Source organism: Manis pentadactyla, chromosome 6, assembly GCF_030020395.1.
Source record: "Manis pentadactyla isolate mManPen7 chromosome 6, mManPen7.hap1, whole genome shotgun sequence".
Taxonomy (NCBI): Eukaryota; Metazoa; Chordata; class Mammalia; order Pholidota; family Manidae; genus Manis; species Manis pentadactyla.
The window spans coordinates 151367989-151386429 of record NC_080024.1 but is presented as its reverse complement, the minus strand read 5'-3'; the positions used below and the strand labels follow the sequence as shown (position 1 = coordinate 151386429).

The following is an 18441-nucleotide window of genomic DNA, read 5'->3' as shown; positions in this document are numbered from 1 at the left end:
TACTGTAACAAAGTTGGAAGGCAGTTTACGAGAAAAGGCTCTAATGTTTTGTTAACTGTGTCAGATGCAACTATGAAAGTTTCCATGGCTGAGTCAAGTTTGTGTGGTGAAACAGACTTAGCATCACTTATAAAGGATGATTTCTTTTCCCTAAAGTTAAAGACAATCAAAATATTACTTTCTGGAAGATTTTGATAAGCAAATTCTCAATGACTAATATGGGTGAGAAGTAAAAGATTCCTACCATTGTGGTATGGGGCGATGTAAATCTCACTTGCACAGAGAACATAGGGGTGTGAGGAGGGGATGTGCACAGTACACCAGATGTCATTGTCCTGGTGGTTTTACTAATGGTTTCATGGAGACGTTTGGGGCAAACCATTTAAGTGTTGAGAAGCTTCCAGACCAGTTGTAACTTGTCTCTTTTTCCATGGTGTTTAATTTTTTTTAATCTCTCACTTTAAATATTTATGAAAACTATTTATTCTGTCCTTCCTATTTTCTATATAGTCTTCCTCTGCAGATCTCAGGATTTTTTCAGGGATTTGGAACTCTCCTAAGTCCTGCTGAAATTTTTCTGACTGTCCCTGCCGATCCTTTTATACTCTCAGCTCTTATACTGAGATGAAATTCTGTTCATTTTCTTTCTGTGGACGTCTTGACTTAACACAGCACTTTTGTGTAATCTCTTTACTATTATACCAAATTTACTGGAGTTTTATAACTCTCCCTAATATATATATATATATATATATATATATATATATATATATATATATATATATATATATATATATATAACTACCTACTATATGGTATATGTACTTATAGAAAGATTTTCCCACCCTAATCAGTTGTATTTACTATTCTGGTTGTGACTAAGGAAACAGAGCAAAACAGATCCACAGAATAAAAAGTCAGATGGAATAAATTATGTTTTAAGTTTATTTTGCAAGGTGCTACTTAGGAAGCAAGATGCTTCCCAAGATTCTTATTTACATAATTTATATCAATATATAATACCTTAAGTAAAATTCTTTGTTTCCTTTGAATGCCATTGTTTTCATATTTACAGTAAAGTAACCAATTCAAGGGAAGCACTGTGTGATGACAGGTAGGTAACTTTATTAAATGTCAGTACAGAGTACACAGTTTTGTCAGGGAAAGAATGGATCTTACTAACTTACAATGCCTAGATATTGATTACATGGTTATCAGAGAGACCTTGAAACATTTATTTCAAGGCCCTTATGCACACTCAGAAAAGAGAAATTTCATTAACTTGTAATGATACTTATGGTTGGGAGGCAGGTGAATGAGGCTATAATATTTGCTTAGTAAATATTCAAATTTATAGAATTTTTAAAGTAATTCAGTTTATAACTAAAATGTTGCATGCCAATTTAAGATGCATTGATCATCAATTGATAAGATAAAATAAAAATAACTTTGGTAGTTTGCTTTTATTGCAAACATCCAAGTTGTGTTGGTTTATATAGAATTGTACTAAGTAGAAACTATAGCTGCATTGACATGATTTTCCAAATTGGTAGAGTCCAAATAGTAATTAGAAATCACTGTTGTCAAAATGCTTCTCCTTGATTTATAATAATATGCTATATTTTCTACTGCTTGTATGAAATTTGAACAAAATTGAAGATGTTGTGGAATGAAAATGTTTATAAATTATAGGTGGGAATGCTAAATTGTGAGCATAGAGTTTAGCTTCTTTGCACAACAGTGATAAGAAAATATCTTTGAAGAATATAAAACAATATAAGCATATAAAAGCATTAATTGTCATCATTAGTTTGGCCACTATTAGAATACAGCATTTAGAAAGTGTTGAGCTTTGCACTCAAAATTTTTCATAAAGTAATATATTTTTTCATTTGTCTGTTTGTTGGAATTATTCTAAGCCAAGTCTCTAGGCTTTTACACATTTTCTGAAAAATAAAAATGAGGTTTTTAAAAAAACTTTTCTGTTGCTTGTGGTCCAATAGGCAGAACTGTGGCTTCTCGGATAAACTGCAATGCCGTCTAAGATAATTTTGTAAATCTTCAGGCCAGTTTGCATATTATATTTTTCCAGATTCACAGCATTCACTTCATGTGAGGTGTTACAAAAAAGATCTAATTTGGGGGTATGGGTGATAAATGTCTAGAATAATCCCCATTTATTGCCCATTGTTCCTGTTTGAATGTTAGTTAGTCACTCTAGAACATTTTTTGGTTCCTGTGTAATTTCATACTCCCAAGTTTTGTAGGGCATGCAAATGCATGCCTTGACATACTGTATTCTATTGTTTGAATGAATAAAATGCAGTGCTCCATGATGATTAGTTTCATCTGCCATCAAAGAATATTAGAGAAAAATTCCTACAGAATAATACTAACATGCAGAGTTAAATGCATAAAAGATTCAAACCACTGGCACTTTGTAACTTCTATTTCAAAGTAAAATTGGTGCATTTTAAAAGCTTATGTAGTTCAGAGAATGCTGTGCAAGGTTTTTTCTATTGCAAAAAAAAAATAGTAGTTCTTGCCCTTTCCATTTTCCCTCCATTGAGGCAACAAATTTCACTTGTTTTGATTATTTTTCTCTAGTTTTCTGAGTAGCACACTTGTATCACTATTAGATTTTTTTTCAATTTTAGACATTCTTTCTTAATTTGAAGTGTCCCTCTCCACAAACTCACCACATATGCATACCTTTCTTTTGTGCCCATCCTTCCAAAATATCTGTATTAAAATGCTTATTTCAATATTGGTTCTTTACTTTTTTATGACTTTGTCAACACTCTTCTCAGCTGAATCACATGGTAAAAATGATTGTGTTTTCTTACCTACGTAACTTTCTCTCCACCTAGAGTTAATACATGTCTCTTTTTGGCTTACTATTTTTGTGTTTACTATAAATTTATCTCACTCTTGTCACCAAGGGCCTAAATGATCTCTCCAGATCCTCTGTGACATAGCAGATATTCCAACAATCTCATCTTCCAAAAAAGTTGCCCTAGGACTTCACCTCGGGCCAATAAGCAGGGATTTTTGTCTGCATAGCTCTCATCCTGATGGGTCCCTTCATCCAGAAAAAAAAAGAGATGGTCGTACACTGGAATCAATTCTAGAAAATTTCCAAGGATATGATGCTCCAGACTGCACATATTTAACCAGTGCCCAGAACAAGGAATGGTAAGAAGCCTATTATATTTGGGTTTGTTTTTGTATAAGTTCAGGGTATTGGTTGTAAGCATTGCAACCTCACACTATGTTTTAGAGAAAATAATTAACTTACTTGAATGATGTGGGTGGCTCATAGCAGTTCCAGGACACGGATGGGAGAAGCTTGGAAAACTGGGGGAAGATGTGGCAACTCCAAGGGTCCACCCGCCAGAAGCATAGCTACCACTTAGAACACAGATACTCTGGTTAGAGCTGTGCGCTGGGAACCTGGCATTGCTCCCCCACATGTGCAGAGTTCTGAACACCGTGTTTTATTTGCCTCACTTGTTCCAGGATCAGGGCCCCTTACATATATCAGCGAAGTGGTATCTGTTCCCTTCAACTGATACAGTAGCAAGAGTATAATTTACTTTTCAAATAACATATACAAAATGGTGTTCCTCCCAAAGTTGCAGAAGAACTTCTGCCATTGACAAATGTCTCAACTCAATAGGTGACAATTTTCTTAATGGCAAGTTTTAAATAGACATTTTATATAATGACTTTCTATAATAACTGAATTTATTATTTACAGATGTATCCAAATACATCCAAGATTTTTTTTGAATAAATTGGTGAATAAACAAATAAGTTCAAGCCAACACTTTCAAGTAGTAGTCTTGAAATAACGGCCAGTGGTTCATTCTTAGTAATGTTATTGAGATTGGATTTGGATATTAGGATTCACCAATCTCTCAAATAATGGATGTGTTGCATACTTTTCTAGACTTTACTCAAGTTCATTGATTTTTTTTTTTTAAACAGAATCTTAGGTCTAAACAAATATATCTTTACACCAAATATCAATTTATTTGTAACATTCTACCTTCAGAATTCCAAGTAAGAAGTTGACTTTTATATATTTTTCATGGAAAATTGCCAATGAAGATGGCACAGAATTATCCTGAGTACCATTTGACCTTCAGAAATAAATATTATTAAAGAAAGAAAGCAACGGGTAGGCAATGCCAGTCTTCTACGTGTGGCCAAATAAGCCATTTCTGGACTAAATTTTTCTTGAGTTTTAAATACCAAAGCAAAATTCTCCAAGTCCCTGAACGGTGAGGCTAAACCAGATTTCTAAAACATAAAACTTGAGGAACTCTGATAACTTTCTGTCTTCGCTTTTTACAATTTAAATAATCTCAACTGATTTTGTATTTCTCTGGAATTCATTCTTAAGATGACCTTTCTATTCAATCATTTATTCATTACAACCCTTATCCTAGGTATTCAAAAGTACTTACAGTGAATAAGAACATTATTCTTTAATCAGATGACTAGTTAAGACTTAAAGCTCTCCAATTTAGTCTCAATGTTAAAATTTCTTACAGCTCTCAATGTAACTTCAGTTATGATTTATCTTACTTTTATCATATGAAGATCATGAGAAGAACTTTTGCTTTTTACAGCTCACAAAATAAATATAAAAAGACACGTGATGTCTCAGTGGCCTCTGGAGATGTAGATAACTGTTCTAGCTTTTCTAGACTTTTTCATGGCTGATCATTATTTGAATGGCTTCTGAGTAGCTAACTATTATAAAGTTGAAGCTATTGACAAAAAACATTATATGTCTCTACCATGAGCTCTTTCTGATACTCTTCCATTTGGTTCTTAAAACATGTCTAAGACGTCGGCAAGGTAAATGTTATTGTCCCAATTAACAATTGAGGCAAAAAGAGATCCAGAGAAACTGAGCCAGACTGTTTTGCCAGTATGATTAGGATTCTAATGTGTAACTCCCAGAACCTCCTTCTCTATGTGGTTGTTGGTTAGCATTGGCCAAAATGGGACTTGCATGAGGTATGGAGCACTGGACATTGCTCTCTGTAGGTCATTTCAGTCAGTGTGCTGATGGACAGATGCAGCGAGCCTGGCAAGCTCTGGCTCGTCTTTACTCTCCTCTGTTGCATGTCCAGCCCTTCCTAGCTGCTGACCCTGTTAGTCAACAGTCGTCCCAGCCATCACTGTATGTTTGAGAGAGAATAGCTATCCAGCGGCTACAGCTTTGCAGAGACCTCTTACAAGCTTCTCCTTATAAGCAAGGTAACAGGATAAAAGGTCAGTATATATTTTAAAAAGTCAATCGCTTTCCTGTGTACCAGCAATGAAAAATCAGAATTTGAAATTTAATAATCAATGTCATTTACCATAACAACAAAAATATATCTAAAGCCCTTAGGTGTACATTTAACCGAATATGTACAATAATTGTATACTTTGCATCCTATTATTTTGCTGTACTTACTTGTTAGCTCTATGAGGTTTTTTTGGGTAGATTCTTTGGAGTTTTCCACATGCCATTTGTGTCTTCTGTAAATAAAGACAGTTTCATTTCTTGCTTCCCAATCTTTAGGAGTTTTCTTTCCTTGTCTTACTGCAGTAGCTTGGACTTCGAGTAAAATGTTGACTAGGAGTGATGAGATAGTGTATTCTCGCCTTCTCTCACCATTAAGTAAGATGTTACTGTAGGTGTTTTGTCATATGTTCCTTATCAAATTGAGAAAGTTCCCTTCTATTCTTAGATTGCCAAGGGTTTTTTAAAAATTATAAATGGATGCTGTATTTTGCCAAGTGCCTTTTCTGATTCAATTGATATGATCATATGATTTTTCTTAGTTAACCTATTGACGTAGTTGATGACATTATTAATTTTTGAATGCTGGATCAAACTTGTGGAACTAGAATAAATCCCAATTGATCATAAAAATTTTTTGTATGCATTGTTGGATTTGGTTTGCAAGTATTTGGTTGCCAATATTTCATTGTTACTCTTTTTTTATCTAAATTTATGGGAGACATTTGTCTATAGTTTTTTCTTTTCTTGCAATATTTTTACATCTGGTTTGATATTAGGATAATGCTGACTTCATATAATCTGTTAGGAAGTGTTCTCTCCACTTTATTTTTTCTGGAAAAGAATGTAGAAAATTGGTATTATTTCTTCCTTAAATGTTTGGTAGAAAGGTACTTTCACTTTGGAAAGTTATCACTCATTGATTCAATTTCTTTCCTAGAGATAGGTCTATTCAGTTTATCTACTTCTCCTTATATGTGAGTTTTGGTACTCTGTCTCTTTCAAGAAATTGGCCCATTTTATATGTCATCCAATTGTTGGCAATATTAGGAGCTGTGTTCTGGCAAAGTCCTTTCTTCTGGAGGGTAGGTCGTTGTGATTAAGAAGGATTTTGGGTTATTTCACAATGGTGATCCTGCCCCTTCCCTTGCCAGAGCTATGAGGGAACACTTCTTGGATACTCATGGTGAGAATCTGTGGGTTTTCTGGAATGAAAGTCCACAAAAGTGTGGGTCCATCTCAGACTATGGTCCCCATGAGTTTCTCACACTCATATGAGTCCACAGTCATAAGCCAACAATTCACCTGGCTCACCATTTAAATATTCCACTCGGTTATGGTCCCAGTGCTTCAGCTCCAGTTAAGCAGATGTAATCATGGCAGTGACATCTCCCAAGCTCTTTACAGGTTGGCAGTAAACCCAGGAAGTCCTCCTCATGCACTTTAATATGTATGTTTTCTGCTTTCTTGTCTTCCAGTCTGCTTCTGCTCCTAACCTGCTTCACCAGGGTGGCCTGACACTGGAGTCTGACCATCTGGCTCTCTCTGCTCCAGGCTGCTTTTTGGTCCATTTTCATGATGACAGATCTACCGGATAAAATATTTATAGCATAAGATAATTGCACAGAAATAAAATATGGAATACAATCTGAAGCTTAGCATGAGATCACGCACAGTTCTCCAACTATGTTCAGATCAACATCAGGGCTCATAAAAGTTTTAGTCCAAAAAGAAGCAAAAGATAACACAGAGAAATTCCATCTCCAGCCACCAGAAGACACTAACATGTCAAGCCTCCTCCAATGAAACAAAGTCAGAGGAACTGTCAGTAACACCCACTGTCTGAGGCTCCAGAGGTAATGACCTTGTGTGGGATTCTGCCAAAATGGAATGAAATCAGAGTCACAGGGAAGTGTTTCCCTGGTCACATGTACTCAATATTAATTTATTTTAAGGATTAGTTGCACACAAGGTAAATGAGAATTAGAGGAATCCATGAGTACGAGGAACAAAGGCAGTAATAACATGATCAAGAAACACACACACACATTTACATACAAACATGTTTATATATATACATATTTAATAAGTATTAGGGTTCTATGGAAGAAAACACAATGGAAAGAAGGATAAACAAAAACAGAAAGACAACTTAAGAAAAAAGTTCTACCTTCTGTGGGCCTGTTGCACAACAGCAATTCGTGAAATGCTTTTATGAATGCGTGAAAGAGGCCCTTTCACATGACAGGCAGGCCCACGCCGCAGAGGCCCACAGCTTCTGTACATCACAAGACTGCAGAGGTCTTCTGACTGTATCATTCAATGGTTTCTTCTCAAACTCTCCCTTCTTTCTCTTCCATGTTAATGGAAGTGGTGTTGAGGTTGAACATTTCTATTGAGTTAGACTAAAAGCCACACAACTCACTACTGCCGGAACCTGTTACCACCTCTTCCAGGTCAGGGAAAAGCATCAGGGTAGCCACCAGTTATCATTGTAAGACTCTCATGTCATTTAAGCTTCTGGGAGAAGATGGTATGTAGATAGGCACAAAAACCTTAAATGTGATCTCTTTGACTCCAGAGCCATCAGCAATGACCTGAGCTACTTGAGACATCACAATGTTCTGATATATTAAAAATAATGCCCCAAACCCCACTCACAAGCCCAACTTAAATACATGGTTGCATATAGCATATAAATGTTACGGTTCAAAATATCAAACACCACAGTATAACATCTCTTTTCAGGCATAGTGCCTCTTAGATACCTATGCATTTTACGTCTCCCCTGAGGAGTCAGGAAGGACAGATGTCACATGAAGGATGCAATTCCACTTTGTTCATGAATAGAGTGAACATTTGGTACTATATGCAATGTTGATTTTGCCTGAGATATCCAACGTCAACCCCAATCAGCCTAAGCTGTGCACAGTTTAACAAGTAGTGGTCAGTCTTTCCTGTCTAATACCTAGTTATCCCATTTGCAATTTCTAAATTTATAATAATTCATTTCAGTCACATTGCCCAGCCAGAGCTCTCAATCTTCCGGTCTGGAATGCCATTCCTTCTCCGGCGGGCCAGCCGAGGTGGGCAAGGAGGGCTTAGGGTGGGAGCTGGGGCAGTGGCCACACAATATTCTTTGCGGTCCTTCTCTTTGGATTCTGTGGCTGAGGGTGAGGGGACTGTCATTAGTGTGAGTGAAATGGGTTATTTCTGGCAAGTGGCTTTAGTATTAATTTTCTGGACATAAAGCTCTAACACTACATTTAGCCCTCTGAAATGCTGTTGAAGTTGTTAAAAAAAACTATAAACCTAAAGGACAGCAGACTACCTAAAACATATTTTTAAATGAATATTGGCACAAGAAAGGAATTGGCTAGGTCAAAGGACATTGGCTGAACAGCACTAGACTGAATAAACCTGCCGCGTGGCATAGCGAGCATCCCACTTCCCCACATGGTGAGCTCCTTAGAGGAGGGCCCGAATCTCACTCATTTTTCAATTCCCAGCTCTTAGAAGAGTCAATGAATGTGTTTTAAGTTGAATTTTGAGATAGTATTTTTTCTTTTGGCTGCCCTGTAACCAGAGTTTGCAAATTCTCAGGAGAGCATACGATGCGTAGAACAGAAGGCTGTAGTTCACACACGCACAGACAGTGAGGGTGAGTGTGTATTTGTCTAAGGTGCAAGTTTGTGTTGAGAGGATGAGGGAATTTTAGAAAAAGTGGTTTAAAAAGTGTATACATTATGTAAGTGGTCATTTTGGAGTTATGTTATATTATGTTGTCTAATAATTTCCTGTGGCTAAAGAAAGCAGGGTGTAACTATTCAGAGGAGAGGAAGAGGTGGGAGGGGAAGGGGAAATTCAGAGACAGCCTTGAGACAGGGATGGACGCAGCTGGCGTGACTGGTCCCTCACCTTCCCTTACGTCTAGCATCTCTTCTTCTCCTCTTGAAAGCCATGTACCCTTTTGCTGTCAGAGGTCCTTTCTGATGCTGTGTATCAAAAGTAAATTAAAGGACATGCGAACCAGGAGCCAGGAGAGGTCCCATGCCCTTGACTCACGTTTTGTAGGTAGCCAGCACTCAATAAATATTCAGTGGTTGACTGGCCTTTGAGATCTACAAATCTGCATCTTGATTTCCTGAAACACCCATGTATTTAGGTAATTCATATTTCCATGAATGTTGACACATTCTATCCAGTTTTTGCTCAAACATATATTTTAATAATTCACCATAGGTAGAACAAAATAAGGTAAGTTTGTCTAATATTTTTCTTGACTAACTTGGAAGTAAGGATAACAGTTTTGCCACTCTGGGGGTTGCTGGGTTTTGCTTTCCGTTGTATGTTACAAAACCAGAGTAATCCCCATCAGGTTGTGCCTTGTGACATGCATTTACTAGACATCTTCTTTGATGTCAGCTCCAAACTCATACGAACCTTTGCACTTTGTATCAAGACACTTTCCCAGTAGATACAGCCCCCACGATTTTCACAGTGACAAAAAGAGAAAGAAAAATCCGTCAAGTTCACATCAGTTTGTTAAGAAAGTGGCACAAAAAATTCACATCCAGAAAAAAATAGGTGTTTTTAACATCATTGCCACTCTAAGCACTTTCCAAGCTTTTACTGGCTGCATAGAATTGAAAGCTCTCATGCGTTTTTCACCGTGGTTTTCTTCAAACTCATGCCTTTGACCAGATCTGCCTGAAGCCGGACACTTTAGTGCTGTGACTGCTCGAGCCATGCTTCTTCCCACGATTTTATTTCTCTGATAATACAGAAACTTCACATTCTGAGGGCATGCTGTGTGAAAGGAAAAATGCTAACAAATTAATTGACCAAGTCAACAAGAAATGCCCACCTAACATTTAAAAAGTTTAAGTTTGAGAAGCAGATTCTGTAAGTATATTTCCAGACACACCTAAATGTAAGTGTGTAAAGGGTCCTGTGTCATGGAAGGAAAATAACGAAGCGATCACTGATGTCCAGTGCAGTCAGGGCTGCACACACTCCACTTCCGATGCTCAGTCTTTGTTACCAAATGTTCATTCTCAGTAACTTTCTTTGGTTATTGGGGGGAAGCATGCAGCGGGAGGGAAAGCTGTCTTCTAGTTGTGTGAAGTGGTGAAAGCCCCTTAAAACTCTGGATGTCGCATCCCTAGAAAATAAGAGTGTCGCCTGTCAATGTCATTTTCAGTATTAATATTCTGTGGTTCCACAAGCCAGGGTCAACCGAATAAAACTTGTGTTCTGCTATAGTTAGGAAAATGCTGGAAATACATAGTCATTCTTAGTAACCTTACATTTAATCGAGGGCCTTCTTTTGCTTTATTTTGAAAATAACAAGCCAATAAGTGAAGGAATAAGTGACATTTGAAAGATTAGCAGAATATGATTGTCAGAATTCTGTTTAATTACGCATTTACAGTCCATCGCATGATAATAAAAATGTAAGGAAATCATATAATATCACAGCATTAACAATATTATATAACTCATGGGTCAAAATAATCAATTTAGATGTTTGAAGTCTCAGTTACATAGCATTGTTGTATAAAGTAGTATTCTTGGACTACTTTACCTTTTTTAAGTGATGTAGGAAATTTTAATATTGCCTAACTATAAATTACCCTTTATGTAGCAATATCATTTCTAAATTCATTAGAATTATGAGTGAAACATTAGTAACAACAGAGTAAGTTTATTAAGGACCGAGATACAGAAACTACAAATTCAGAAGAAGATAATTCTTGTATTTTCATGTATTTTTGCTAAGGGGAAAGAAAAATCACACAGATTTAAAAATAATTTAATTTCCTAATTTTATTGCCTCATTATAATTTCTGTTCCACCAGAAATTTACATTTAGTTTCCAGGGACAGCTATTCCTCGGCATTCCATTCCAAAAGGTGGCTCAACTAGTATTTAATTACAGATGTCCTCACATTATTACCTATCTGGAATAGATTGTGATTAAAAATAAGTATGTCATATTATATAGTTTCCAATGGAAGCAAATTTGTAATGGGTATTTTATTTTTTAACAAGGGCCTAGCGTTCAAAGTCATTTTTATCAAAATGATCATAAACAGTATATTGAATCAACAGCAAATAACATTCCTTTATAATGTACAATATGACATCACAAAGTATATATAAATTAATTTAAAAGAATTTACAGAAAGCAAATATATGACATATAATACATTTTGAAGATTCACAGGGATAAGCAATTTGAAAGATGGGATAATTCTGTGTGCACCTAAGGAAAAGATAATAGTAGGACATATAGAGAGGGTTGAAAGTCAAAAACTGTGTGTGTGTGTGTGTGTGTGTGTGTGTGTGTGTGTGTGTGTGTGTGTGTTTGAGAAAGGGCTTCTGTGGAGAGGGTACAAGGGGGCCTCTGCAGATCCTGGGAGGTCACCTGTCATCTGCAGTAAAGATGACACTAGCTTTTCCGCTCATGTAATTGTCAGGAGTAGATGGATTTGTTGCTGTGACTTATATCCTGCCTGCCATAACCATAATAACAGAAGACACAGTGTCTTATGACTGGGAAGAATCTCTCTTCTCTATTTTTGGTCTTCACAAAAATTTAGAACTGCCCCCCCAACACCCAAAGATATATAAATATAATTTTGATATATAAATTAAATTATGCAATAGATATGTAAATCTGAATTTGATTAACTTATTTCGTATTGACATGTATCATGTTAATTTCAGATTCATATTTAATACCAAGATGCACTATCATTTTACCCTTCATTCTCCCTGCCTTTCAGCCCTTCTGTCAAATAGTAATATTGAAAGACTGTAAAAACCCTCTTCCAATGTTTTCTTTGAGAGAAAGTCTGTGGTGACTTTGGAAAAAAGTTAAATCATCATCTCAATCTCCTTTTCCTGAAAGTGGGTTTTTAAATTTTGGATTCCTGAAAATAAGCAAATCTCATGAGGCTGTGGGTCACTGGAGCGAATTAAGGTAGCAATTAGCTTCCCACATGCACGTGGCCACAGGCTCAGAGTGGACACACCTTGCTCCATTCTGTGTCTATATACGATTCTGTGTCTATAAACAGGGTTGATTTTATATCCTCCTTTAGTCGTCGAAAATCATCCTCAACGTGGGGAGCAGGTGGAGGAAGTTAATTGTATCAAATACTGAAACTAGCCCCAAAAATCTATTAGACAATTTAAATCCATTCATTTTTCTTAAAACCAGAGTATGGAATATGGACTATGGCAGCAGGCATAGAAAATGAAGTAAAATAAGAACTTATTAAACAGAATTTTTAGAAGGAAGTTGACATATTTCTATTACAAATGTTTATTTTCCCTCCTTTAAATATTCATAAGATACTAAAAATCTTAAACTAGGGAAAACTGTATGAAAATCACAAGTATAATGTGTTTTCATATTATCTAGTAATCATTTTGTATCTAAGCTTGAGTTCATTTAAATAATTGCCTACTGACTGAAGTGTATGAGGAAAAACTTGACTTGTGGTATTTTAGTAAAAGAAGGCATCCCCCAAGTTTCAGTTGAAAAAGGAAACTTCTTAAAGTTCACACGAAAAAAGGTAGCCCTGATGTCATTACCTACCAACATTGTGACAAATGGCATAATTAAACCAAAGTGTTAAAGAGTGATAAAGAGCCGCCTAAATGATAACCACAACTACAATATGATGAATAAGTAGGAATACAAAGCATATGCACCAACTTAATTTTTAAAAATGTTTGGTTTGTCACCTAAGTGTGGGTTTCCAACAAACAACTGGATGACAACGTTACAACTTACACCCATCATACATGACCTACAAGTCTAGCGAACTGCCCCGTAAAGCCTTTCTGTTGATGTAGTTGGTGATGAGTCCAGGAAGAGTTAGAAACATCTGAAAAATGTGGGGAAGGGGCTGCTTATTTAGAGGCCATGTGGCATCTCTCAGCTCCCACAGTGTTTAACTGGGAGACAAGACGGAGCCAAGGAAACATTCTTGGAGCTGGATCCTGGGACTCGGAGAAACTATTCCTGTTCCTTTGCCTTTGAGTAAATTACAACATCCATGGGTTTTGGGTTTCTGCTCAGTAGGACATAAAGCAGGACCTTTTATTTTGCCATGATTGCTTTTAGAGCTACCTAGCATTCTGCCTATCTAGAAAAACATGAGCAACGTCTCACGGTATTTCCATGGGAGTCTGTAACCGATCCAATGCCCCATCTGTTGTAATAACTGGAGAAATGATACAACAAAGATGGATGTGTTTTTGAGCAAGAAAGTCAGATGGGTGGTGGTTTCAGGGAGAAAAAGGTGAGTTAATGTTTCAAAGACATTTGCAGAGAATGCACACAGGAAGCTGCTGATCTCTTCCAGCACATTTAGTCCCCAACTGGTGTCACTGTTAATATATCTTCATGCTGACACTCAAATGAGGTTGACCATTCCAGAATGATCCTCATGTTACTGAAGAGCCATTTTGCCATGGGAGTTTGTTACACATTCATATGTGTTTGATCATTTTCACTAACCTCAAGGAAGCCGACTTGTTCACTGTGTGCTGTCTTGTGGTCCCTTCAAGACATAATGGAGCTGATGTCTTCTTCCGACGGCCTGCTTTGTACTAACTAGGTGAGGCTAGTAAAGAAGGCCGAGTCTGTGCCATGAAACTGAGGTTAGAATGTTAAGGAAGTAGAGTCCTCATGTTCCTCTGGACCTTTCATTTCGGCCTTCATAATTTTATCTAAATTGTTGCCCTCTTGAGTAGCTTCTGTCCTCTGTACCACCTCCATGGTGAACTGCACTCCCTTAAGTTTCATAGGCTAGAAATCATTTGTGTGGCATATCATCTATTATTATAATTATTAAATGTATATCTAGTTGCAAATTTTTATCTGTTTGAGAAGGCTGGGTCAGGGGATTATAAAATATAGTTAATGTATTTGATATTCTAGATATTGATAGCCATGATAGGTTAATATGGTTGGAGAAAAATGTATGATTTTCACTTTGAGTAGTTTTTCATGTACTATTTGTTGTAAAACACAGTGTTAAAGGCCGGAAGCTAAGCCCCACTGAATGTATATTGCCCATTTATTGTGCTGTGTTATAATAATCTAAAATGGCCTACAATGTTTTTATAAGAATATAATTTGCTTAGTTTGTTTTCACTGTAGCATTAACGGCCAATTTTAGTAAGTGGCTCAAATAATCTGGGGGGAAGGGTATTCATGCTTTTTAAAAATATTTTCTCAGATACTGGCCAAAGAATCAGGGGCAGACATCAATTTTTGTGATACATTTTTAATATCTACTATAAAGATACCACATGCAATAAATTGGATCTGTAGAAACTATTAACAGTATAAAGTTATTTATCAGTCCGCTGTTTCTATATTGGACAGAATGTATTAGTGGTTGATCATTTATAGGTGAAAAATGATTTTCAGACAGAATTGCCCAATGAAGACAGAGAAAAATTGTACAAGATACTAAGCCTAGCACTGTAGTTACTACTTGGTGAAAAAGGTAAGATTTACTTTTAATAAATGTGTTTCACTTTACTTCATATGCTCTATCAAACAACATCTTCCCTAATGCATAAGTAAATATATATCTCTTATTTCATTAATTTCAAATTGTGGCAGTGGCCAGAACCTAGTGATTCCTAAACATTTGCAACCTGCATGAATAAGGTTAGTTTTGAGTGCCTAGTATTCATTCAAAGAATCAGTGAAAGATGCGTTTTCTTTCTCTTCCACCAGGAGAGTAAACCTTTGGGTCAGAGTTATACTTGCCTATATTTTAAATATAATGTCATGTTGATCATGTGTATGGTCAGAAGAAAAATTGGGGACATAAAAATTAAATCCCCTTGTAATTTTTCCATGAAATGGGTATATCCTGGAAGCAGGCATTCTCTGCTCTCAGAGAGCTTTCCCAGCCTGTGTTGGGTTCCTCCATCAGTTCTCTCCTCCAACCTGGCAGAAAACTGTGACCATCTTCACTCACCTGTCTGAAGCTGGAGGGAACCCCACAGGAGTCACCTTCAGAAGGAGCCACAAGATGTCTTTGGTTCATAGCCATTTCTCCTTCAGAATGAAAAAGTTACATGTACATTAAAGATACAATTTCTGAAGGGGGGAAAAGGACTTGCAAAATGTAGAGGCCTCTTCAACTGAAAACTGATGAGCTCAAGTGAGTTGAATATGTGTCTCAGACCATTGTAATTGCTCCCATGGAGGTGGTTTTATGAAGTTTCAGGAGGCTGGCACAGTAACTTTTCATCTTTGGTTTTGTAGATTTATCTGCTTGTCATTTTTATCACATTGTGCACTGCCTTATGTTAAGTATATTAGGCTAATATAAATTCTCCTATCTGTTCATTTAGCACTTTTGACATAGCTACAGTTATAAGTACAGTTGGAGGAATATGCTGGAATCAATCTCCAAAAATGTACCATGAGATATTTTACAGCATTATTCTCATTGTAATGAGGATGGGTTAAAGACTTGGGAAGAAATTTCTTTCTTGCACACTTTTTTTATGACATTTTCAGAATGAACTGGCCCTTGGTTATGCCTGATCTTTGGAACCCCCTCAGTTATGCTCCTTGGTAATGATCACAAGCAAAGGGTGTTCTTGAAGCAACTTCATCCAGGTATTATGTCTCCCACCAAACAGACACAAGAGCAGACTCATCTAATTAGCAGAATCCCTCCTGGACTCGCTCTCTGTGTTTCCGGCACATTATAAAGTGGAGACATGAACCAGGACCCCCAGAAGTCCCTTGTAGAAACTTGTGGTCTCCAAGCAACAGCTCGACTGAGTGAATGGTGAGCAGCTGGCTCTGAACGTAGCACCACCAGGAGCTGTGCTAAATGGTCTCAGCTGGGAGTTGCTCGGCGTGTTTTACTAGCGGCATTTCAAAAGCAAAATGCCATGTGCTGAAGTAATTCAGAGGTTTTTAACCCTGAAAGCTAGGATTTTAGGGAGGGCTGGATCATCACCAGGAACCAGTCACTGCTCTTCTGCTGTGTCAGCAAAATTCACAGTGCAGGGGGTTTGAGTAATTTTCTTTTTATTCCTGAAAGCTTAGGATAATTATTTTTCACAGCCACATTAACTCTTATGATTAGCATCTTGATGAAGTTTTAATACGTATCTGAGAGATTCAGAGGGTCTAGGTAGTTGTTACAGTGCAGATTTATCAAGGAGGGAACTCAGAACTTTGTTTATTCAGTAGTAATTCTCTGAAATGAATTGTCAATCTGCATTCAAGCTATGGATAGTGATGAAAAAAATCTTACCACAGATCAGCAAAACAGATGCCCTTTCAACAGACTGTAACTTCGATAATTAAAAAAAATTTCTATTAAGAAAAAAAAAACAAAATAGGTTCTCGTCTAACAGACCCAGTCTCATTATTCTTTAAATTCACCTGGGAGTATTTGCAAGCTGACCGTTTTGGGCGTGTGATATCAGATAATTCAGGCAGAATAATTTGTAATTTTACTCACGTGAACTCCAAAATCAAGGACCAAAAATCTTTTGTTGATTCAAATTTGCTAAAGTCCCTTGGTTCATGTGGAAATCACCACTTCCCTTTAAACCTTGGAAGTTTGTCACTGATGCAGTGATGGAAAAAAGAAATTGTGTTTCATTCATTTTCTCTTATAATCCCAGCCAACCCATGTTCATTAAAAGGAAAGTAAAGCCCAGCAAATTCTGGTTCCATAGTAAATTACAATCCCCTGATGGCTCTCAGAGAATGGCATCTATAAAATTTTAAATAATTGGTATCTACAATCCTATGCCCGTTATTCTTCTGACTGCAAAATGGCTGAGTTCTTTTTAAGTGTATTTTTATCTCTTTCTTAAGCTCATTTAGAATCCTTCTTTCTCTAGGGGTTAAATGGAAGCCAATAAGTAATCACACTCCATCTTCCCCTGTAGCTCAGAGGGTTGGTCAAAGGGAGAAATGTTGTCAACCAGGGACGGACAGCGTGTGGTGAGGAGACGTGTAGGACAGCGAGTCGGGTTCTTTTGCTTCCAAGGCGTTCCTCCTTCTCACATTTTCACTGACATTTGTCATAGAGGCAGACTTGACTACATAAATACTTTTGCTAATATGAAGCCTTTTTTTTTTTGTACAGCACTTTTAAAAATAGCTATTCAACATAACAATCCTAACTTTAATGCACCAAATTACAGTTTTCAACAATTTAAGTGAGCATATCCTGTCACCCTCAGCATATGTTTGATATATACTTGTTAGATAGAGATGGATGTAGCAATATCCATATCTATATTTGTCTTCAGACACACACACACACACACACACACACACACACACACACACACACACACAGTAGAGCTACTAGGCCCTGCTTAATGGTGTCTTGTAAATTTCATGTTCCCTTACTTGACATTGGGCTTATTTATATGGAGAGTTACGATGCCATTTGGAGAGCTTACTGGATTCGTCCCTGTCAGAACCTTCCAAGCCACACAGCCAGTGGCAGGTCACCATTATGTCTAAGGACAGACCTGCCATCCAGGGCACAGGGGTAATGCCCACCACCCAGTGCAGCAGCTTCCTGGGGTGCCCGGGCTCCTGCTACTGCCAGACCCAAAGAATTTTACTTAAATGACTGTTCATACGATTTGGGCTCTATTTTTGTAAAACACAGATTCCCCCCCAAGAAAATCAATAAATAAAGGACTTAGCCACGGAATCCAGGAAGCTGAACTCCGGTTTTTAACCTTCCACTGGGACTGGGGCCAGACCCGACCCATTTCAATGTTTACTGCGATCGGTCCTCCGCGGGGCAGAGGGCGCAAGGGGCCCACGAGCAGGTGCGGGCGCACTGTCTCTGGTCTCTCGGTGTCATTGGATGAGGCTGGAGCTGTAGCTGAACCCGTAGCTGCTCGAGCGCGACAGGGACAAGGGCTGCGCCGGCTCCTCGCTCTGCTCCGCCGCGTAGCTGGGGAAGGTCTGCGCGCGCGACATCTTGGCCGCAGCGAAGCCGTGACCTGGACAAGGAGCAAAGGACAGCGAGCTGAGGAACAGACGCGGGGAGGCCAAGGGATACCGGGAAAGCCAGGCGAAGCCCTCGGGCCCCCGGCGA

General features: G+C 37.6%; 1 protein-coding gene across 1 annotated transcript in view; it reads right to left on the bottom strand.

Moving 5' to 3' along the window:
* Window positions 1-10646: 10646 nt before the first annotated feature.
* DOK6 (docking protein 6) overlaps window positions 10647-18441 on the bottom strand; it is a 308053-nt gene continuing 300258 nt past the window's right edge. The window contains exon 8 of the mRNA XM_036876760.2: window positions 10647-18346. Within this exon, the coding sequence (XP_036732655.1) occupies window positions 18201-18346 (146 nt within the window). The 3' untranslated portion in view covers window positions 10647-18200. The remainder of the gene's footprint in view (window positions 18347-18441) is intronic.